Below are 25,065 nucleotides of genomic sequence, written 5' to 3' on the forward strand. Positions count from 1 at the left end.
CAAGCCAGGTTACATCTTGTCGGTGCTAGTAGTTGCTTCACTGTGACTTCTCTTGTGAATAATGTTTCAACATGCATTCCTTCCTATGGGAAACTTGACCCACTTTACTTATACTTTATAAACAAACAAAAAAAACAGAAGTAGTATAGAACTATATAAAAAAAAATCCAAATTCAACAAAGTGACTATGTCAGAGAAGCAGCAGGTATGTATAGGTGATGTTCCCATATGGTCCCTTCAGCTATACATCAGAAAAGGGCAAACCAAACCCTCCAGTTAGACAAAGGGAGGGAAGCTACAGAGATGTGACCCACAGCAAGAATCCCAGAATCTGAAGCCCAAGGGCCTCTATCCCCTTCTTGCAGATGCTGTTGAGACTTATGTCAGAGCAACATTGAAAGTCAATGTCAGCAAAATTACTGCAACTTGCACTGGAAATTTGTCTGCTTCAATAAAGCATTGCTCCTTTATTGCCTAGGTAATTCAGCATCTCACAACTCTTAAGAACACTCTTTAAATTTCTTTAATGTCACTATATACCAACCCTTACACAAAAAGCATTGCATTTCTGAAGGTGATATAATTCTTCAAGGTGTATATATAATAATATATATGTGATTAACCCATTCTTTGCACAAGAATACAGGTACCGATGCTGTCTCAACTACCTACAGAAGCACAGCAGCACCCTTGCACGCAGCACAGAAATCCAAGCTGCTCCAGCAGTGCTCAGAAGTCACATCTCTCATTCCCGCACTCATTTACTTATCCACCAAGGGACTCATGCAGAAATGCTCTTGCCTCCCACTTGACTGCTCACCCATTTTACCAGCCCTGACTACCCATCTGTCTCCCTCCATCTCTCCTTGGCCAATGGGGGCACTCACCCACAGCCTCTGGCTGCTTTCCACTGGTCTCTTGTTGCCACCACAGACCAAGGGCCTCATTTACTGTCTGAATTCCTCAATGCCGCGTCAGAAGCATGTATTTCAGAGGAGCCCATAACCATCCATGCTCACCCCAGCACCCACTGTGTCTAACCTGTGAGGGTCAGCAACTTGTCAGTGCCAACCACAGGGTATACAAAGCAAGCCTAGAAGACACATCTTAAATGCTGGCTGGATTGCAGTGGAGATGGCTGGTTTTTCCAGGGCAAAGATAGGAAGCCCCAGACCTAAGAAGGAAACCTCAGCCATCACATAATCAGTGAACAGGAGACTTGAATGGTAAAACATGAGACAGTAAGGGTGCGACACTGCGCACAGCCTCCCACACTTGTCCACAAAAATGTGACCATCTCAGAATTACCTTACCAAACGATGATCCATGCCCCAGTCAAACAGTGGTCCTCCACCAGCTTATACATTGCCTTCGATTGCTGCAGATGGCCCACAGCAAGCAAACACAGATCTGAGGCTAACTTCACCTTTACTGCAATAGATGGCAGTACATTATCGTTTTTGATCTCCTTGGGCAACTTTAGTGTATCTTTTGTCCCATCTAATCTCAATGATTTCACAATGATTAGTCATAGGAGAAAGGCCAAAAAGAAAATCCAACACACATGGGAAGACTGTGCTCCTCATCTACGGGGAGCCCATAAGCTTCCCTGCAGAACCTGCTACCAAATGCGACCTCCAAAGATGCCTACAAGCAAACAGCATATGAAGGAAATGGCAAATTGCTTAGTGCCATAGTGACTCCTGGTTGTGTCATTCCCCTTCCCCCAACTCTTGCCATCCCTCCCCCCCCCAAAAAAAAAAAAAAAATTTAAGGGAAAAGCTTCCTTTCTGCCTGTGTTTGGGCTTTGCACTGAAATACAGATTTGTCTGCTCTCCTTCTGTTCTGCTGACCATCCTAAGTTCATATACCCCCACTCTCCAAAAAGCATGGTAATTCTGTATATTACACTGAGAACAACCATCAACAGAAGTCCATCATTTTGCAACGCAACTGATCCTTCTGTTCTCCACTGAGCAAAAATTCAAACCATCTCTTGACATTTCATGAACAAATATCCAAGTTCTAAACCCAGACATCACCAATGCTTCATTTTCTGTTTCAGTTTCAACCCTCCCAGGGACATTGGAAGCAAGATTAGGCACAGAAGACTACAGTGTGTGTATATACAAATAAATTTTGTCTGATTCTTACATTTTCTCAAAGAGAAAAAGCACTTAGATATGAAATACCATTAAATGCATATTCCCTACATAATTGGTGAATAACACTATTTTTCAAATAATTTGTTTAATGTGGGTAGCTGTGTATTTGTCTGTTAATCACTGTGCATTTTGTTACTTTTATCCTCCACCCCTTTTGTTACTCCCATCATCCTGTCATGTCCTCTTAGCTGTCAAGAGCAGATCTGTCTTCTCTGTTATGTACTGGTACAACGCCCAGCGCAGAGTAGTTCTCATTACTAACTCCAAGCACTGCTGTACAAGAAATAGCAATTAAGCCTGTGAATACATAGATAAATTTCTGAAGAGACTGTACAATTTACATAATGACACAAATTCACAAAAATGCTGGTTTTGTGTTGGTCAGAACTGCAAATGCTGAATCCCTCGAGAACTTCCATGTTTTACAGGGCTTTTTATGGTGAGCTGGGACAGAAGTGAGAAGATGACAGGCTAAAGCCAGCTCTTAATCAAATACAGATTTACCTATGGAGCACAGACCAATGACTGGCAAATTATAGCAGAAAACAGTTGTGAAACCAAAATGAATCTTGATGCAAACTGATTCTCAGCTCACCTGAAATTAAAATAAAACCCTTGAAGAAAACTCTCTTCTATTAGCCATCCTTTTTTTTTTTATTATTATTATTATTACCGGTATGTGGGACACTCCCTGCTAGAAATTCCTGCTTGTCTGGGTGGAGACTGATGGCTTCTGAGCCATTTCTTCACAGTCTGAACCACCCACATCTACCAGGAAAATTTATTGTAATGAATAGGCCTATTAATACCAGCTTCACCCCACCCTATACTGCTTGAGAGTATGGAAACTTGATGGATGTATCTGGTTTTGGTTAATACACCATGACTCTCAAGCTTTACAATGAGAAGGCAGGGGAAATGCATAATGTATTTTATAGCAGTATTTTGGCACATTTTCCATAAAATGGAAAATTCAACCTATCAGGGATCCAATTTGCAGTCTTTGCTTACCACAACTTAAAGCCTTCTTTTCTTTCTTTGCAAAAATTACTTTCTCTGTTCTTTGCCTCCTTGCTGAGTGAACTGGGCAAACCTGATAACCTCATGTCTGATTCATTATGCAGTAGTACAGCACAGGCATTAAGTCGTTTTCTCTACACCCTGGACACTGCCAAGAGTAGCCTCAGGTCTTCCCAAATTCATGACAGAAAGCTTTGTTCCACTTGGGCCCCCATCTCTCCAGCAGGTCCTAAAAATTAATGCCAGAAGGGACAGTCCCTTTCCCCTACTCAGTCAGGAGCTTATAACCAGAGGGGAAAGATGAAGCTGGCAGCTGAGAAGGAGGGGACCACAGCACACAGAGCTTTGCATGGGGATGTCCTCCAGAAGCAGTTGTGAACGCCTCATGAATTTGCTCTCCCCTCAGTCCTTTTGCTTTGGTGACGAAAGGGAGAAAATGCAAGGCTAGCCATGGTTAGTACCTGTTAATTTCAGGACTTAAATGCTGATTTGCAAAGCAAAGGTATTGTAACAGGAGGAAAACACTGTACAGATACGACTTAGAGGAAGACATTCACACAAAGACAATGGCTTTGATTGCTGTGTGCTATCCTGCAATTACAAATGTCAAACTAAGGAGCAAAGAAAATAAAAGTAAGCCATACATGACAACCACAGTAGCAATGGAGCCAAACCCAAGCAGCAGAATGGGAGCGAACTGCTTTGGTTACGAGGCAAAGGGTAGGCCCAGTGAACCTGAGAGGAGAGAAAGAAAACACAATAGTGTTTCTGAACATATACACCTCATTTAAAGTCTGTCTCCCCAGGAAAACCAAAGAGTAAATTTCCTCTTCCACAGGTCAGCTGAGGCTGTTACAAGACAAGAGCCCTAACACCACTTGCAGTGCTTCTCCAACCTGGCTTTTGGATAGGGGTGCCCGAAGTGTCAGGCCTTGGGTGGGCTCTGTAGGGAAATCCTCTCATAAAAGCTACTCATCCAGCTCCAAGCTGCTCAAGAACATTACTTTTCTATGTTCACCTGACATGGCAGGAGGTGCTTAAAGGACACATCCTCAGGAAGTAACGGCTTCTTAGCACTGCATTCCAGAAGAGCTTAATTTTTATCCTTACTAGTGTAAATACCACCAAAGCACTCAAAGCCAGGTCTGGACACTGAACTGTCAGTAGCAGCTGTTAGAAACATGACCGGGTCCTACTTCTACCTCCCGCCTGCTTCAGCATCTTGTTCCACCAGTTAGAAAAGAGTGAGCATCAAAAGTGGGGAAGGCCAGTAGGAGTGAATAACATTCCAGTCCTACAATTCAGAGTGATACAGACCAGCCAGGATCCTGGGGCAGAAGAGAAAAAGTAGCATTACTCTGACTCTGCTTTCTCTAGGTCAACCGATAGTGCCATTAGTACAACTGGCACCCAGCCACAGAACTGAGAAAAAGAGCAACTGGATGCTTGTGAGGAATGACTGAATACAACTCTAATGTCTACATAAACAGACCAAAACATTTGGCGGCATTCACAGTGGCCCAACCACATCTGTTAGCTGCACCAGCAGAAACTGTTCAGCACTGCAATGGGCAAGAGCCCCAAGCTCAGGCTGGTTCCACTGCAGATCCTCTGAACAGTTTGGGGCCATATTGGCAGAGCCTTGTCCATTTATTTTAGATTGCCAGCACTAGCCAGAGGGGACTGTTGGGAAGCCCATAAAATTAAGTTTCCACTTCTGGTGTCAACTGATGAAGCAGTCTTCACTTGCTGACCTCAGTCATTGTATAGCACCACCGCCTGCTGTTCCAGAAAGTTGCTGGATGTCAGTAAGCAAGCTGACACCTAATTGTTAAACTCAACCAAGTGTTTTAATTAAGGGAAGAGTGTCTTTAAAACAAACTCTTAGAAGAAGGCATTGGCCCACATTCAAAAAAGCACTTAATACAAGCCTTAGACTGTCCCTATTCAGGAAAGCATGTACTTAAGTGCTTTCCTCAATACAGATATATTCCTGCCCTGGGGCCTTAAAAGTGCACTAAATAATAAAATTTATTGCAATTTTACTTCATCGTTTTCTTGAAATATTTATTTAGCTGCTTCTTTATTAAGAGTACAGTCACTGAAATTTTGTATCCATTTAACAGCCCTTACTACTCACTGATTGTAATCCAAGAGACAACCTCTAAATGCTGTTTCAGTTCAGCTCTATATTTTCCATCATTGTCATTCAAATATATCTTGTTCATGAGAAATATCTCAACAAAACCAGTTACCTTGATACAGGGTACTTACTGACTGCATATCATTTGAAATAATTTCACATGGAGTTGGAGGTCGACTTCACTCTCAGTAATATTCAATAAGAATATAATTTCACCTAAACCAACACTCATGTCTGAAATCTTTACTGATCAGTGACATTCAGCCAGTGCTTCTCCAAATATTATCATGCATTATTATACCAGTATAGATGTCACAAGTCAGGCCAAAAAGCCAAAATTTCAGCAAAAGCAGATCCTTCCACCACAGCCAATGTACAGAATCTGCATTTTTTGCATCTCTTATAAGATAGCTCCAGTATCTTTCCTTTGCAATTTTAGATTTGCCTAAGAAGAAGCCAATTGTGTTGAGCACAAGGGATAAAGTGTGTAAGCACACACACAGACATATCTACAGGAAAAGCTGGGAGAGGATGCAGGGTATGTTTTATCCTAATTGACCACTATTCCTGTAGCTCCTGAAATTAGAAACTGAAGCTTGTTAAACAAGGCCAGAGCTGTCAAATTTGTTACCACTGTCAGTATGCAATGAAGTAGGACATAATCATCACTTTCACTGTATTTGTTTGGACCATAGCTTTTTCCATCCACCTGTGAATCATCCGAGATTGACCCCAACTAGAGAAGATCCTCAATGCATCTCATGGCAAAGGAGCCTGCTGGCATCCAATTACTGAGTTACTGACAGTGACTCACAGGCAACAATAACAACTGCAAGGGCTAAGACCAGCAAGGAAATTCTCCTCAAACCAAAACACAAGGAGAGTTTGCTGTCAGGCAAGACTGATGACAGTCCACCTTGTGCCTGGGGATGTCACCCAGAACCTCTTTTACTGCTGGAAGGACCTAAGGCACCTTTGTTGATCTCTCCTGCTCCTGGGAATGTACCCCCATCAGCTTACAGCTGCAGGTGTGGATCTTTTACTTCTTTGCTATTAGTTTTCTTGCAAGGTAGGTGGTAAGTACAAGTCCTTCAAGAAACGTGCAGGATTTCTGTGGAGCTACAATCCAGTTGCCTGCAATGGCCCTGAGGATCCTAGCTAGTGACATCATTTCACCTTTCTTCCCCAAATTTGGGCTTTTTGTGTGCACCATCACCTCTAATGAAAGTAACAATTATTATACCCTAGCTTACTAGCTCTGCACTCCAAGCACACACAGAAATACAAAAGCAGTGGAATGAGGACATATAAGTCTATCTAAATAATCTGCAAAACAAAATAAAAAAAGTTTTCAAAGGCTGAAAAAAACAAATCCGCCAGACGAATTCTCTTCTGGCTACACAGAGAAGCAGGTGAACATATAGATGCCTGCAGCTGTGACCAACATGTGCCTAATTAAAGGAACACCCCATGACAACCACATCCATTTAATTTGTTCAGGTGGCAAGGTTAACAAAATAAGCTTAGAGAATGGATGTTGCACAAGCAGAATGACTTAAAAATGAAGAAAAGACCAGTCAAAACGAATCACACACCTCAGTCAAGCATAGGAAAGTCTACTTGCTTTAAACTCGATTGTAATTAATTTCCCCTCACCTTCCAAAAATGTATTTACAAAGGAAAACAGTATTTACGTTGTAAGCTAAACCACAACCATTTTATTTATCTGTTATTTCAGTTTTTCCTTAAGGCTTGTGTTTAAAGACAACCCAGACAAGCCTATTCTCAACAGCCTCTTAACAGACACTGTGTTTAATGAGAGAGAATAAAGAACATTATGATCAGTTTTCCTAGAAAAGGAGATCACAAGAAAAGCATAATAACATCATTTCCTCTTTGGCAGCTCTGTCTGACTTCCCTCCCAGGCACCTCCAGACAGAGCCTGCTCACCACACGGCTGCCTGGGGAGATACAGGGGATGCCACGTGGGAATACTCCCGAAAGGGGACAGGGCTCAGAGGATCTGACGGGCAAAAAGGCTTTTGTGATGGAGAGCCTGCCTGTTTTCTCAGCTCCATCAGTCGATGTAATGAAGATGGTAAATGTCTTGCCCCTGTAAACCTTGACTCTTCCATTGCAGCTCCACTTTCATGGCAATGAGATGCTGTTACGAGTGTTTACACAGGTCTGAATCATGCAAACTAGGAGACATGAAATAAGAGGTAAAATGATCAAAAACTGCATCAACAAGAGCTGTGGTTTCATCCAGCTGGAAACGTTATTTTTAGAAAATTCAAATCTCTTAGGCGTCATCCTTCAAGCCCACATTTGTGTTCTTCCTGCCCCAAAACTGCATGGATGAGAGCAGGGACCCATACACATACACTTCCCTCCAGTCCAGCTCATTTCTCCTGCCCCCAAGATTTCTCTCCTCATTCTGTGGCCACAAAGTCAGACGTGGGTAACCAGCTCCAGTGACCAGCTGTACATGATCCGTTTGTGACCAACCACAGCATCTTCTTCGACATCAGTGGAGTCTTTCAATTTAGTTTGTGATAGTATCAGACAGTCTAAGGCTTTCTTTGCTGGGTTTTTCCCCAGTTATGCTTATAACTCCAGCCTCAGACAACTCAGGATGCTTTCACAGCCTGTCTGCCTCAAACAGCACTTTGATTTTTTTTTCTACTTGAGTACAGCTTGGGTTTATTCAACCAGAAAGAACAGAAATAGCGATGTGCACACTTCATGCCACACATAGTGACAGACGAGTACTCTGCAACCCAAAGACAGTAGTTTCCAAACAGTTCAGACTGAAATTCCTTTGCCTGGGCTGTCTGGATAACAAACTTAAAACCTTCCAAGTCGAATCTGGGTTGACAGACCACATGCAATTCTGCAGGGGATCCCCCACTACCTCCACCTTGTTTCTTCAGGTCCCAGCAAGCATGAGGGCCTTAGTGGGACATGCCTGGGGAGTCCTGACAGCAGCAGAGACCAAGGCAAAATGAACGTGCAGCTCTGATATGGCTGCTTTAACTCTGAATGTGTGAGAGGTAGCAATGAGTCCCACCAGGAGACTATGATAGAGCACTGGCAAGTGGTTTGGTGGGTCTTTTTTTGGAACAATTTCCCATCTGCATGAATTTCTACAGTGGAGAATTGATACTGACCTCAGGTAACTTCCCAGAGAGAGGAGGGCAGTAGGACAAGGAAATAAGTGGAGTGGAAAAAAGCCATGAATTCCAAGAATGAGAGTGAGCATCTCCATCCAGGTCATTACGACCTGGGTTTAGTGCACAATCCCTAAACTCGTCTTTGTTTTTGTTTGTACTTGTTAAGTGCAGGTTCTGCTGTCCTTAATACTCAAATAGCATCAATGAAATCTATGGGACTATTTGCAGACTACAGCCTTCACTCAAGATAACTACTGCCTCTGAATCGGGCAGTAGGCAGTACTTTCAGCAGGAGAGACCCACTAGAAAGCCACTGGTCAATATCGAAGCCTTCAAGTTTTCTTACTATTCCTTCACATTTTTGTAGCTTTTCAGAATTTTAGAAAATGTATCTAAATTAAAAATAACATGTTTATTTAATCATGATCTCTTTCTCTCTCTCTCTAATTGCTAAGAGGACCTGTCGTACAAATCCAAGTTTTCTTCCATCTCAAATAGGTACAGTTTAAAGCCAAGAATACATATGTTGCTAGCTGGAAAATAAAGTGCTCTTGATTCCTAACTTTATTTTGGACAGTCAACTCCAAGTTATTAAAAGCCAAATTCAGTAGTGAGAAAATATATATAGCTTCAGCTGTTTTGTGTGGGTTTAAAGTAGTATTTGCTTTATGAGTAAGAGATTCAATACCGCATATATTTACATAAAAATAGTTTTGACATTTAAGTTAACTTCTTGCCAGGCTGGTGCAAAAATGGAAATGTGAAAAGCATAAACGCAGAAATGAGCCCCTATGCTCTAAGTCTGCTATTTACAGGTAATTTTTTTTTTCTTGGCAATAAGACCTGAACGGTATGTTTTATAGCACTAGACCTAGCCACTCTGAGTCAATTTAGAGTTTATGGAAAGTGTCAGACTGACAGTTCAAGAATTAAATTCTCCACACCAGAATATAGTTTAGCAGGGGCAACAGCAAAGAGCATTTCTAGAAACTTGGGCCACTGAAGTGCCTTGGTCATGTTCTGCAGATGTGACAGAAATCAAGATAGGACAGTTGAGTGAGCAGCAAGTCAAACACCCAATTATCTCCTGAGACCAAAGAGGCTTCTGAAGAGGGTGACACCACTACATGCCACGGGAAGCACGCAACAAAACACCTCGTGTAATTTGATGTAAAGCCCCAGATGGCTATGAAATGCCTGAAATTTTCGAACTAGAGCTGCTCATATGAAGACTTCTATTTCACACAAGATTTTATGTTTGCAAAACAAGCACAGATTTGAGGAAAGAGACAATCTGCCACTCTCAGGGCTTCTAGGCAACTAGCCTCCCCAGATAGAAAGGACAAGCAACAGAAAGCCAGGACGTAACAGAAACCAGCCTTGTTTGCAAGTGCCCTGAGCAAAGCATACATCCTCCCAGCAAGACACATGAAGCCAAGCCGGTCGAGGACCAGGCACACGTTCTGACAAAAAGCCCTCACAGATACCACCAGAGGACGATTCCCTAACTCCTCCAACAAGTTATACTTAGTGATTTATATTCCGTCTTATCTATTCTCCTTTACTTTCCACCTGAACTATCTAGCTCCTTTAGACTTCTCTTTTCTCAAAGCGACAGAGAAAAAGAGATCTCTTTAATCCTAGGTGAGGGTAGGTGATGCACAATATGATGTCAAGCACATTATAGGAGCCCCACTGTGCTAGGTCTTGGGATGACCATACAGCAGTGACTAAATAATTGGTGTGATGGACAGAAGAGGTTGGAAGCTGTCTTTTCTACTACAGCAACCAAGACTGTTTCTTCTTTTTTTTTCCCCAGAGCAATTAGTCAGCTCAGGGATGTCAAAACATGTAACTGTGCCGCAAGACAAATTACAGTGTAAGTGCCGCTGTATTTGCCAATGACATACCAGGCTTTGCCCCAAGGTTTCTGATGTTTGAAGCCTCATGCCTCATCAAGCCCGGATGACCAAACTGATGACATATCAAAATGAAAAAGAGAAATATAAAATATATATGTATACATTCATTAAGCCTTCAGTCACCAATTCAGACCCTTTTACTAAAAGTTCACAACTGGCTCATCGATACTTAGTACTCTGACAGTCTCAACTAAATGGCCGGGCAACTAAAAAGTCATCTTCACATTCTAGTTACCCAACAGCATCATAAATAGAGGAAAACATATCAACAGAAACAATTAATCAGAGCTGAGGATAGTCTTGATTCTCAGTACAGCCTCATATGTTACATATTTTTTCTGCTGTGATCTCACTAGCAATGCATCACTGTTTTTAACCACTCTGAGCACTGATTCTATGCTCAGCAGCTGTGTTTGTTTAGAGGGCTAGAAATTAGCACAGGACAAATGGACTTTATCCAACTGAATTTTTTTTTTGGCATTTTTCACTAAACTTCACAATATATTGGTCCTCATAGTCCAATTATGTATTTGCCACTGACGCTGGACAAGGATAAGCAAAGATGGATAAGCTGAGATGGATAAGCTGAGATGGATAAGCTGAGATGGTGCTTACTGTTACTGCACGGGGAAGCTCCAAATGCAGGCTGCCTGATTGCTAAGCATGGTTAAGACACTTGTAGCCAAGGAAGTCCACTACTGTATTGTTCATGCTTTTTTCACTACAAACATAAAGAATGTCATCATAATCCATCCTGCACTTTGCACTGTGCCAGTTCAGTAAAAGTGATGAAATCCAATGATATTTTATACGTAGAGGGACCGGTCAGTGCCCTTCACACTCAAAACTGGCCGGATTCCAATTCCAGAAGCCAATTCCAAAAGACTGTTAGCCAAACTTCAGACAAGTCAGCCCTAGAATCATTTTCCACTTCAAAATCCACATGCTTTTTAACAGAAAGTTACTTAAAAACAAATAAATGAGCAGCCTTGTGCCCTTATGTATTTTTAATCTCCTTGACACTTTTCTTATAACTGAGCTGTGGAGGGGTTTGGTTTTTCCCTGCCCCATTTTATGATAGAAGCTTAAAAAGGAGTTACTGGACTTACTGGGATGCGACAATGAACAGCCCTGCCCTAGCTCTCGCATGCATGAAGTTAAATGTATTTTTAAATGTTTGCCCTAATTATGCAGAGTATTTTTGCAAGTGACCCCTATTTATGCTAGAGCTTACACAACAGATAAATACAGCATGCATCAAGTTGTAGTTTACAGACTGTTTATGTCTTCCACGCTGCTACAAACACTCCAGTCCCATCTTATAAACTGTGTCATACAGAAACTCTCAAATAGCCTTCCGAACAGCTGCCGAAATCCTGGTATTCAAACAATTTCTCCACAAAAGTATTCAAAACTATCCACTAGTTCATCACCAAACCTTAATCATGCACCCCGCTGGACAGAACATCGTTAAAAGTACTATGAAACTTTTTGAAATTTATATTTTCTTGGGAACCAATAAAGCACATTTCTGGGAACAGTTGCAGGGCATTTCATTTCTGAGAGACTGCATCTCACTATTTTTAACTTTGTTGCATGCAACAAAGTACATATTTATCTGATAATTTCAAATAATAGCAATTATAATGTTCTGACATCACAAGACACATGAATGCTGTCAAAGTAATATATTGCACTTTGCTGCGTAATTATGTTATGTTGGAGCAGAGCGCTGGAAAACTTAGTATAATCATTAGCTGAGTGCTGAATGTTTTGATTGTCAGACAGGTTGTATATGATGCAAATATATGACTCAGAAATGATTTCACATAAACATTTTGGTAACAGTAATCTGACTCATAACCTCCAACATAGAAAATAACAAGCTTCACAAAACATCTGTGCACTCGGAGCAACCCAGCCTCGCAGCAACCTTTGGAAACCTTGCAGTGCCAAAAAACGAGGGAGCCCAGTCTCTGAAGACCCAAAGCGGAGAGGTGCTGAAATCCACCCTCCCAAACGAGTGAAAGCACCTGGGGTCAGAGAGCAAGCCCACAGCAGGGGCAAAGCAGGCTGCAGTTCCCACCGGGCATCTCTGCCAGACAGCTGCGATATTTATTCTGTCTGATAGCCTGCCTAGTGGGCATTGCTTAGTTCAGGTCCACATTTAACAGGGAAAACACATGAGGAAAGGTTTGTTGTTATTCTACTTGAAGCCTTGCCATGTAAGCATGACACAATGCACAATTCATCTGCTATTTATTTTCTCATTCATTATGAGATGGACAGCTTCTTTCACTGCCCCTTTCCGAAGACAAATGTGCGGTCTTGAGTGACAAGGAGGATTTACCGTCTGTTATTTCAGAGGAGGTTTGCCATGTTTATTCTGGAAAGTGCCATGAATTAATGAACTATCTCTTCAAGCCCCAGTGAAGCTGAGCTGCCAGCTCAACGGCTGCCAGAAGCAACAGAATATTTTGGGACCCCATAAAATTATTTTTACTGAGACTAGTGATAGCAAAAGCATCAGGCGGACCCAACTTCAATAGCTCCTGCAACATAAAGGAGTCGTTATAAGAACTTCAGCCATTACATTGTATTTTTTTTCAGAGATTTTTAACAAAACTATCAGTTAACTCAGAACATCTACTTTTAACCTCCCTGCAGCATGGATATTGCTTTACCTAAACAGACCCCTTTCACTGCATTCATGTTACCAAAAGTCAACCAAATCTTTACTAGGCTCTCCAACATTTTCAAGTGAAAAGCGTGCCAGCCTGTGACCTCTTTCATCTTTCCTGTTGAAATCCTCTTGGACACTAGCCAATGCCTATGTACCAGAGCTTCAACACACACATAAAAACAGAGCTATTTTCAGAAAAGATTCAACTATTGTTAATTCGATAGACATTAAAAATAGAACTGCATTCAAACATAATCTTAGCTCCCCAGACAATATTAGTAACCTGTGAGAAAACCATCAAAAGCAGGGAGAGCTCAGGGCAGGAGATGCCCCCAAATCCCTCCCCTCCTGGACAGACTCAGGGTGGCGCAGCTGTGCTCATGGCCACACAAGCCCACCTCTGCCCCATGCCATGTACTCCACAGGATAGGGCAAATAGTACGTATCAGGTACAAATGGACAACTGGTGAATATTTGTGTTCAGAGAGTACCCACAAAAGCAGGAGGTGATACCAAAGCCAAGCTGCTCACAAGCACGGCTGAGGAGCCATGTCCCTGAGGGAGGGTGCCCACAGAACATCATGCAACGCTGGTGAGGAAGGTTCACCATCAGGGAAGACCACAGTGCACGTAAAGTGAGAAGCTGTGGTCTCCAGATGACTGATGCTGCAACCTGGGGGAGGATGGATTTTGCCAAATAAGAGTATACTGTGCAAGCCACCTGGAGGCCTGCCAGGCCAGAGATGCGGTTTCATGGTTAGATCACAGGGCCGCGAGCAAGAACCTTGTGGACCTCATCACAGCCCCCTGGTCTGGTCATGCCCTCTGAGCCTCCGTTCAGCCATTCGGAAAATGAGTATAATGGCCTTTTACATTAGTCAGAGCACACTGTACGACTTCGATGCTTGTGAAGTGTTTTCAGGCCCTGGATAAAAGATAGTTGTATCCTTGCATTGTATAACAGGCAAGGAGCCCTCCACATCCTGCAGAATGGAACATTTTTGGAGAGGATGGCTGCTACAGTCATTAAAGTGTAAAAACCATCACATGCAAGAGACAAAACACAGACATCTTGAAGTGAAAATAGCTCTTGCCCTGCATTCAGCAAACATTTTCTCTCCAGCTATCTTCCATAGCATACTAAGTAGGAACTTCCTTAAGTATGAGGACTTTCTTTTTGTATCCCTTCTTTCCTCCCTTCCTCCCTCTCCCTTCTTCTTTTTCTTTTTTTTTTTTTTCTTTTTTTTTGGGGGGAGAGGAATTTAACAGAAAAGAGATTGAAAGAGCAAGCCAAGAGATTCACAATCACTAAAGCTTGCAGAACATACAGTGAATTTTGGCAGGACATGCATGTTTATTCTTTTCATATGCTGTTTAAATTATTTTTATAAACAAGTCATTATCTTGCATAGCCACTGCTTGGCCCCTTTCATGTTGAAGACGTTTGATGTTACAATAATTAAGTACAAGGGTCTGCATGCCTGAAATGTGGTCTCAGGATGCTGGTTTGTGGGCAAAAGAGACCGCTGCTTTTCTAAAATGAAGGGTTTATTCTCTAGACTTCATCATTTCAATCACATACCTGGACTCTGTACTTTCAGATCAAATCTTTGTACAGATATCCAAATACTAATTATGTAACTAGCTTAAATTTTAGAACCATGCTCCCACCATTTTGCACTAAAGATCATGCACAGCTGAGCCACACACTGCAATTAGAAAAACATATTTAGTGACAGGAACTACTACTGAATCGATCCTGTCCATTCATTATAAAGTTGATGCTTAAAAATAAGCACACATCTTCTTTCACTCATGTATTTAACTGGGATTTGGGATCTTCTAGTTCTCCATGGCTGTTACTGAGATTTTAAAAGCCTGGCTTGGTGAATCACTGCTCAGCATTCCTCACTAACCCATAGGAGCATGCCTGAGACGTAGGCTTTGACCCCCAGTTCTTGGGTAAATGAGGGTGCCTGCATGGTACCCCTCTGCAGAACGGGGCCCCGCATCCCCTCCAGCCTGTGGCACCCAGAGGGTATTCCGCTGCTGGGACCCTAGGGGAGCCAAGCCTGACCCTGGCAAGGGGAGGAAGGTCAGGGGAAAGCTGGTGGAAAAGCCTCTAGGGCTTGCATGCAAATGTATTGAGGAACTGGGCTTAATCTGCTTTGGATATAAGGGAAAAATATTTCAGGATGAAGGGAGTGAGGTACTGGAACAGGCTGCCCAGAGAAGTTGTGGATGCCCCACCCCTGGAAGTATGTTCAAACCAGGGTTGGATGGGACTTTGGGCAACCTGATCTGGTGGAAGACATCCCTGCCCATGGCAGGGGGGTGGACTAGATGATATTTAAGGTCCCTTCCAATGCAAATTATTCTGAGAGTCTATCATAACTGCGCTTAAGCAGAAATAAAGCCCCATCCACTTCTCTATTCCCCAGTAAAGATCCTTATTCCACACACTTTTAATGAGGTTTGAAAAATACGGAAGTTAGACTACATGTTCATGTCTAAACAGCTTTTATTACACAGTTTATGAAGACGGAGGCAGACAAGTATTTTGCGTCTTGTAGATGCTTGTTATGGTTCAACATTTTTTCCAACTAATTTGGAGAGTTTTATTCCCTGTAAGAGGACTGGGATTGACTGTGTACAGTTTTACTCTCCCTGATTCATCTCTCAAGTGTTCTGGAAACTCCAGGGAGCAGCGGTCAGGAGACACAATGATGCAATTCAGCTCCTCCGTTTCAGACAAAAACTACAGACCCTTTTCACCAACACCTCTTTGCTTATGGGCGTGAATATCACAGCCTGCCCACAGGCTTTAATCTGTTCTCATTTTTTACATGATCCTTGTTGCCTGGTGTGAAGCTAAATGACTACACTTCAATAGACATTATGTCACCCCTTAGCCCTTAAACAAACACAGTGTCTAATACCTTGACCATACGCACCACGCACACGTAATGCAGTAAATGACAAGATAAGAACGTTGCCTCTGCGCTTGCATGAAATAGCAGTTTTGTGTTTTAAACACAGCATATTTTACAGCCTGCACCTGATAAAAAAAAAAGTGGCTCTCCATTCACCCCAGTAAGTTTTCAGTTTGATCAAATGCATCTTATTTATGTGGGAGTTTCAAGCAGTTGATTCATATGTCTTCCTTACTGCGAATGACTATTAAATTATATGGTGCGACACGTCTTTGGAATACCATTTGAAATACACGTTCTCATTTACTATCGGGAAATTTGACTTCTTCAGAACAAGTGTTAACAGTGCCTTGATTAATTTGTAAAGCTATTCAAGCCCTGAAGTACATCTGCACACTGAGTGTATTTCAAATACTGCGCTTCTGTTTTCATTTTCAAAATGTTTTTATTTATACACTAATATTTGACCTATGAATATTCCAAGTTTACATGGAGCCAGCTGTTCTAAATTCTGGTTATACTGAGCATTCATGCAAAACATCAGGTGATATCATTGGATATTTTTAAGGGGAAAGTTCACAGGAAAGCAGCTATGTATTCTTGTGATTAACACCACATTGGATCAAAACAGTCATGTCTAGCTCTCTTAAAATACAGCTACTGTTTTACTTAGCAGAACACTTCAGCTCTGTCTACATTATACTTTTTTGCCAAAAAAACCCAGTGTTGCTACGACTGACTCAATTCTGTCATTGTGCTATGACAAACACTGCAATGTGAAAGAGAGAGCTGCAGGCAGTTCTGTCAAAATCTTTGTGCCCTTAAAAACAAAAAAATCATCTTATGCCATCACAAATAAATAAATAAATAAAATCCACACCCTAAAACCCACCCAATCCTATGTGGTTGTCTCCTGGCCTTGGAATCTAACTAATTGAAAGTTCAGGAAATACCGGCCCCAGTCCAAAGTGGGTTTTATAAATCAAACCACAGCATGACCCACCAAACACCCCTGCAGTCCCAGCAAGGCTCAGCTCCCTTAATTAAGCTTTTTTTTTTTTTTCCCCTGCAAGGCCCCTGCAGCAGCTGCATCCCTGTGCCCTCCCAAAAAAGCCACCATCCTGGGAACCAGCCCCAGGTGCAAGGCACAGGGCCGCAGAGCTCCCTGGGAGGAGGCAGGAGGCACTGCTCCTCCTCCTCATCCAGCCATGAAATGTCGAAAGAGACAAGTCACTGGCCGGTTTTCACATGTATCAAAGCTGGTGAATCCCAGCCTGGATCGTCCTCTCCACACATCAAACAGGAAACCTTGGGATGACCCAGTGTCACCCTCCAAACCATTCACACAGAAGAGACTTTCTGGACCTTGACCTTGGTCTCTCTCACACTGGTGTGATGCCTGCTAAATCAAATGAGACTCTCTCAACCACGAGTTATGTTTCCATCCATGCAACATCACAGAATCCCAGAAGGGTTCAGGTGGGAAGGGATCCCTGGAGGCCACCTGGTCCAACCCCCTGCTCAAGCAGGGCCACCCAGAGCAGGCTGCCCAGGTGGCTTTTGAAGATCCCTATACTGTCTGTTCTCTGTTTCACATCACTACATAAATGGCCAAACGGAAATGCTAATCTGTTGGTAGGTGGAGCGTACTTAAGAACACTGCTGCGCCACTGCTGGGAAACAGCAGAAACACACAATGGTACTGTTTATGTCTCAAGTAACTCGTACTTTCCTCTAACGCCGCACAAGTTAGCAATGATGCAAGATGACTTAAAAAGAATCATGCCTCCACAGCATGGAAAGTCTAAACACCACCTTCCTTCCTCCTAAATCACAAACACCACTTAAAAGTTTATATTTAAAACTACGAGAGAGAGCGTCACCACCACGATATGCTGGGCCAGGCTCAGCAAGGACATGCAGCTCCTTGGCAAAGGCGCGAGCCTGCAGCAAAAAGTCCCTGCAGGAGCTCGGCACAGGACATCCACAATGGCTGCCCAGGTAATTTGCTGATGAAACATTCAGCTGAAGGGAAGCTCTGAAAAGAGCACCTTTCTTAAAGAAACAGTTTGATTTCAGCTTTGTTTGAGTGGCAAAAAGAATTAGGAAATGCTGCTTTCATATTTTCAAAATAAATAAACACACACACCTAGGTTTGTATTCCAAAATGCAACTTCTTATTTATGTACACGTACAAAATTTGGCTTGAATTGATCAAGACCACTTTGGCACATACTTACTTTTTCTAATTACAATTGCTTTTTTATCTTTTTTCCCCTCACCCAAATTTAGGACAGTGTAAATTTTTAAGTTCTAAAAAGCTTTCAGAAGATAGAGAATAGTACTGGCTAATCCCACGTGATCTGGTTCGAATAGCTCAGTCCGGATGACACTGACACCTGGATACACTGCTTGGATACAAATGTGGCCCTCCACCAATTTTGACACTGCAGATTTTGATCAGCAGCTTCTCCTGGAGTCACACACCTGTCCAAAGCCAGAAGGATTCCTGTAGTCACTCAAATTCATAGCCTGAAGGAGCTAAGGACTTCTAAAAACTCCTTCTAAAAAGGGAAGGAACAATCAAAGTATGACGGTGGACTGTTTGTCTTTTCTTTAATCCTGTCATCAGTCAGCTACGTGCCAGCAGGCAGCTAGCAAGCAGCGACTTCAGGAAGATGACATACATGAGGACCTTGAGCTGCATCAGTTGAACAGCTAATATAAGGCTGCTCTCTGACACTTGGGATCCGTCTTGGCATCAAAACCCAGCACACTAGTCTTGGCAGATGTCAGTAAGCTTATTCCCATCGTCAGCTTCATGATTTCTAATACTGGCCTGCTCTGGACACACATGGAGGAGGATGCTCGCATGCCGAGAGCGCGAGGCTCTATGCAGCCAGCTGGCCGCACAGTCAGATACACAGCATCACACACTCCAGTTATTCCCTGTGAGTAGATGTCTTGACCTTTACAACATGTGGCCAAGAGTATAAACAGATGGGATGACAGTATGAACGGTAAGGTCCCATCACTATAATCACGCCACGTCCCTGATACATCTTGGTTACCGAATTCCATATCCTCTGACACCGAGCACGATAACACGTAATAAGACAGGTAGGCTGATCAGAGGCTGCAGAAGAAAAAAATTCAACTGCTTTAGAAATGAACATGGAGTCCTGCTTCCTCCCCATGAAAAGACATGGTGCTTGTGCGTAAGTGCTTGCCATGGATTTATGCAAGATCGTTCCTAGAAGGAAATCTGGATAGTGCCTGCTGCCAAAAGAGATGAAGAGAAGACTTAGAAGACACCACATCCATAAGTTGCTGCTTTGTAGGCAAGCCGAGAGAGAGAATTTGTACAGCAAGCTTTACGTTGGCAGGGAAGACAGTAATTGGCTGGGTTTGGGGGATTCAAAGATTCAAGAAGCTTTTCAACATGGCCACAACTCAAATCATGCAGAAAAGCTTCAGGGATGATCTGGGTTTTCCTTGGGTTTGCCCTAAGTCTTTCCAAGAGACCTGTGGGTCTTTTGACGTAAAGGTGTGAGCCTTTTCTCCCATAAATAAAGTGATACAGTGAATTCATGCTGTTAGGCAGCAACAGGAATGTGCAATACTGCGGATAATCAGCCATCACAACTCAAAAGTGTGTTTTCTATGGTAGTTGTCCCTCGAGTTTGGATTAATTTGGACTTTTCTTGCATTGCTATCTCGCTGTCAATAGCCCTAGATTTGGGTCTTTGTTTGTTTGTTTGTTTTTCCCCTTCTTAGGGGAAGCACACATTTTCTTCTCAGTGTGGCTGCCAGGATAGGGAACTGCAAGTATAAGGGACCAGATAAGCTTCTCAGTTTTGATCCAGATTGTTCCTCCCATTACACAGGGAGTAATTCTGGCCACAGTTAAATTAGAAAAGCCTTCCAGAGTCTCGTTTCTGCTGCTACGAATTGCACGTACTGCTCTCCAAAGGCATCAGCTAGTGAAACAGGGACCAGAGTACATCTCCCTTTCACTTCAGCAATGATGATTCAGAGGAAACCAAGGGGACATCTGATCAGTCACAGCCCCCAGCCCATGCCTGCAGTTTGGTTTGAATAGTGACTCCTCTCTCCTCATCTCCCTGGACTTAGAGAGCAGGGATTTGCTGTGAGGGACTTGATACATCTCTCACTAGAGCAGCCTTGGAAGAAAAACAGAAGGACACTTGCCTGAGTCTAGCCCTCAGTCCAGCATAACTCCATCAAAGACCAATGTCCATACTGACCCCAGGTCATACCAAGAGGATAAAGAAGAGTTAACCCTACTAGATGCCATGAGGAAGGTATATTAGTCAAATAGGAAATATTAACACATTTTTCTTCCCCCAAAAAAAGCACTGTGTCAAGATGTGCCAGTGCTACATTTAGATCAGGGATGTTCCTGAAGAGGAACAGTTTCATGAGGATATTCATTGATCCATAATGCCCCCTCCAGCACCTCATCCCCTGCCGTACATTCCCTTAGCACAGAATTTAGGTGCCCTGGTTGATCAGATAAACCTCAAATAAAGAGATCCAAAACACAGATGTTTCCATCTGAACTCGATATCCAGGCTTCCTGTGAGGGAAATGGAAAGAAATGGGCACTTTTTGAGTGCCTCATCCCGGTGAAAATGCCTGAAATAAGATACTTTGGGGATCATCTCCCCCATAATAGGAAGCAGGTTTACCTGGGGTAGCTGGTATTTTCTATCAAAATCTGTTTTGATATCTAGATTGACAAATGAAATTTATTCTCTAAATTATATGAACTGGTTTGAATCTTCTGTGTGTTTTCACTTGCAACAGAAACAGGCACTTATGATACTCCCTGATACTGCTTCCCAGGTGCCTAACAAAGCAAAGTGCTAAATATTTCCTAGGAATTTTGAATTCTCCAAGTTTCCCTGAAGTTAGCCCCTCAGGTAATTATTGCCCACATCTCCCAAGTCCATACAACAGTGCAGACATCACTAGGTATGCAAGACAAATCCCACACTCTACACTTTGAAGATTGATGTTTCTTGTCCTTTCAGTCAGGGAGCAGCTCCCTGTATTTGGGGAACCTCTAACTCCTTTGTGCACATCTCTTTTTCTTTTTTCTTAATAATAATTTAAAGATAATAATAAATAAATTACAAAAAAGCACATTTAAAATCAGCAGAGACTACAAGCTACTGACTCTTTTCAGGCTAGAGTGCTGGAAAAATTAAATGCACTTTTTAAGAAGCCTTAACACCTTCAGACTTTCACAACAAAGCAGGACTTCTCCATGCAGCTAATCTAGGCAATGGCTTTGCAGCACAACAAAAAGCACCACGTCAAATGTTCACCTGGTTCTGTGCTGCAGCAGAAGCAGCACGAGCACCTGAAGGCAGGTCACAGCAGCTGCCCATTAAGCAGAAGGAGGCACGTGGCTGTCTTTCACACCTTTTTCACATGCACACAGTAGTTCCCCAAGATCTACACGCTTCCTTCATCCACACACCCTCAAGGCAATCTGCGTGAGGTATACTCAAATAATACCACACACCTCTGGTTCTGAGAAAGTGGCAAGGGCCACTGAGATCTCTTTGGTAGCTGTCACATCAGTAATGGAAAGACAACTCTTTAAGGTTGAACATGGATGCAGCTCTTCAGAAGCTGATTTTAACCAAACGCAAGTTATTATAGGAGGCCTGACCCCATGCAGAAACTCCCAAATAAAATCCTTCTGGCAGGATTTGCTTATAAGGACACTTCAACTGTGAGCTTTCAGGATTGCTTTGCATACACCCCCTGAAATAGTCGGTGTCCTTGAGGGGCAGGGCTCTTCCCTTTCTGCTCTGGTCCCACCATCCGTGTCTGCATTTTCTAGACTACATCCTAACAAACCACTCCGACAGATCACAGGCTGGCTTTCACCCATTGCACCTCCAGTTTCCATATCACAATATAACCTCTGGCTTCCTCTAGTCTTCTGCCATGAATTATTGTTTGTTGGAAACAATAATTCCATACACACATGAAGAAAAAATATCCCTGACAAGTCAGAGGAGCTACAGAGAACAACTGAAGAGTTCTTTGGTTTCAGTCAGTCACTCTGCAAGCACTTCGGTAACAAACAACCATGTTCAATGACATTACGGTTTATGACTCGGAATTTGGAAGTTGATGAGAAATTTCTGCAGTTGATTCATACTTCCTGAAACTCCTAACCAGCGTTTCAATTGTGTGATTTTACTACATTACATGAATAATTTTCCTTGTTGTTACATAAGTGTCTAGATAGAAATTATTAGAACTGATTTGAATCGTATGAATACTTTTATTTTCAAAATAAACAAATTCTTTCAGGTCTACTGTCTAATACTGCTTGCCAGATGCTTTATAAAGCTGGGTGCTAAACACCTAAAAACACTCCATGCTCAAATTTCTCCCTGAAATCAGCTCCTCTGGGAACTGCCCCGCACTTTGCCAAGCACCCCTCAAGTAAAATGTGCTGTGGGGATTGCTCACAGAAAGCTGCAGGGATGATGCCATGCTTACTAAAATCACGTGCTTCATGCACAGGTCTCTAAAGTCCCCAAGACAAAGGAGAGAGACACCGGCAGCAGCTCTGTTTGCCCAAAGGACAGGCAGATTTGGAGAGGCTGGGAGGGGAGCAGTGCAGCAAAAGGGAGCACAGAGGTACCTGCTCTCTGGTTGCAAAATCCACACACTATTTCCACATGCCTCAGGGGCTGAGCTAGCCACAGACTCAGCTGGCTTTGCTGCCAGCTGGTTTCAGGACTCTGCACTCAAAAGCAGCAGAGCAAACACAGCGTGAGGGGAGCACCTCTGACCTGCCCAGGGATTTCCACCAGGTACAAAAATCTCCCAGCCCCAGGGACTAGGGCTAAATCTGTTCTAAATACATGTACTATGGCACAGAGCTATTGAATGCATCTACCAGTGCTGATAACTCAGATGGATTTCCCACTCCTGAGACATACCCTTGCTCTAGATTAGGAAACACATGAAATGCACACCAGTTTTTATCTGTCAAACACCACAAGCTGTTTGCAGGTGCCTGATGTGCAGCTCTGCAACCACTGGTGAAAAGATCCAGTTTTCAGCTGACTCGCTGCTGAGATGCTTGAGCTTCACAGGAATTCACTAAAAAAGGAACTGCAATTTGCCAACTGAAATATTTTCATTCTCCACATTAGGCTGAATCTAATTACACTGTTTCCTTGTAATTGCAGGCTAGCATTCAGGGCTCCTTCAAGTAAAAAGCTTAATGGCTTTCCCACTGAAATTCCCACCTCGGAGCCCTTCGCAGCAGCAACATGCTGACAGCATAATTTGTTTGAAGAGCAGGTTGACGTCTAGCAGAAATTATTTCAAGATTTCTATCACATTCCCAGGCTCAAGCACCAGAACAGCTGACACGGAGTCACGTATTCATCCCCGCGCTAGCTCGGACGACTCAAAAGAGACGAAAGGGACAGCAGGGGCTAGGAGGGGAGGCACTCTGCCCCGGCTCCAGGAGCATCAGTGCAACCTGCGCTTCCACGGCTGTGCACAGAAACCCGTGCGGAGTGGTTTTAGCCTCAAAGGGCTCTGAGTGCTACCATCACAGCAAAAATGCAACTTTTAATGATTTATTACTATTATTTCTCTGTTTGGGCACCTTTGGCTGGCCAACGTCGGAGGGTGCGGAGGGATGCTTTGCCCTCACCTGCAGCAAACCCCGCACAACCCCAGCATGCCCCACTCTGTTTCCAGCCTCCGGCCCCTCGCCACACATCCCCAGTGGGGACTTGCGCAGCCGCGTAAGCCCCCCCGCTCCGCACCCGCGCAGCCTCCACTCACCCAGGTTGACGAAGCTCATGACCATGTCAGCGTCGTTGAGGAAGGCGCTGTCCTGCGCGCTGGGCACGGGCACCGGCTGGCGATCACGCCGCTCCGCAGCCGCGGTGCCCTCCGCAGCCTCTGCCAGGGCGTGGTAGAGGCGCAGCATGAAGCGCGGAGCCGCCGGCAGCCTCCCCAGGGCCGGGACCGGAGGCTGCCGGGGCGGCGGGCGCGGGCGGTGCGGCAGCCCCAGGACGGAGAGGATCTCCCGCTGCATCTCCCGCTTCTCGTGCGACTTCAGCCGCCGGTAGAGGAAGCCCGAGGAGGCTGCGGGAGGAGGCTGCGGCGGTTCCCCGAGGCTGCCTCCGTCTGCGGGCTCCGCGGAGCGGCAGAAGCCCAGCAGCAGCATTGCCCAGCAGCAGCAGCAGAGCCAAACCAGCCGCCGCGGCATGGCGTCGGGCCGGGCGGAGGCAGGCGAGCTCCCCGCTTCCCCCCTCTCCCCTGGGGCTCCCCGCAGCCCTCCAGCCTCTCCCTCCCCCCCCCCCCGGCCCCCCGCGACACCCTAACGCCGCGGGCCGGCGGGGGACAGCCGGGCCAGGGGGGCTCAGCGCTCGGCCCCCCCTCCGGCGCCCATCGCCGCTCAGGTGAGCCGGGGGGCTGCCCCCCGGCCCGGCTGCTGGGCGCACGGCTCAGCTCGCCATGCCCGTCGGGGAAGCAAGGCGATGATGCTGAGGGTGATGCTGAGGATGAAGAGCGGACTTTGCGCCCTCCCCGCGCTGCAGCCGAGGGGCTCCCGTCCCGCAAACTGCAGCTCCGCTCCGGCCAGCCCGCGGGGACCGGGGCTGCAGGCGGCCGAGGCAGATCAGCAGCGCCCCCGCCTCTCGCCGGGGCGGGCGGCCGCTCCTCCAGGGCGGGGAGTCGCAGAGGGCGCAGGTAGCGCGGCCCCGGGGCGGAGCGGGGCGGGGGGAACGGGGAAGGGGCCGGGGAGGTGGGCGCCGGCCGCAGGTTGCGCCCCCGGAGCCTCCGAGCAGCGCTGCCCCCCGAAACCAACGGGGATTTTTCGCTCGGAGGAGAAAAGTAAATGGGGTGGCGGGGAAAAGCGACTCGTTCCTCCTGTCCTCAAGATTTAGGGAACGCGGGTTGTTTGTTACGGAGATGGGTGGGCTGCTGCTCATCTGAAAACATCCTGC

At 44.5% G+C, this 25,065-nt stretch overlaps 1 protein-coding gene across 1 annotated transcript in view; it reads right to left on the bottom strand.

Annotated features, from left to right (window-relative positions):
• The window catches only part of BMP6 (bone morphogenetic protein 6), a 91,267-nt gene extending 66,928 nt beyond the window's left edge, over positions 1–24,339 (bottom strand). Inside the window, exon 1 of the mRNA XM_035560246.2 lies at positions 23,897–24,339. Within this exon, the coding sequence (XP_035416139.1) occupies positions 23,897–24,326 (430 nt within the window). The 5' untranslated portion in view covers positions 24,327–24,339. The remainder of the gene's footprint in view (positions 1–23,896) is intronic.
• Positions 24,340–25,065: the final 726 nt, after the last annotated feature.

The sequence above is a fragment of the Cygnus atratus genome, chromosome 2 (assembly GCF_013377495.2).
Source record: "Cygnus atratus isolate AKBS03 ecotype Queensland, Australia chromosome 2, CAtr_DNAZoo_HiC_assembly, whole genome shotgun sequence".
NCBI lineage: Eukaryota > Metazoa > Chordata > Aves > Anseriformes > Anatidae > Cygnus > Cygnus atratus.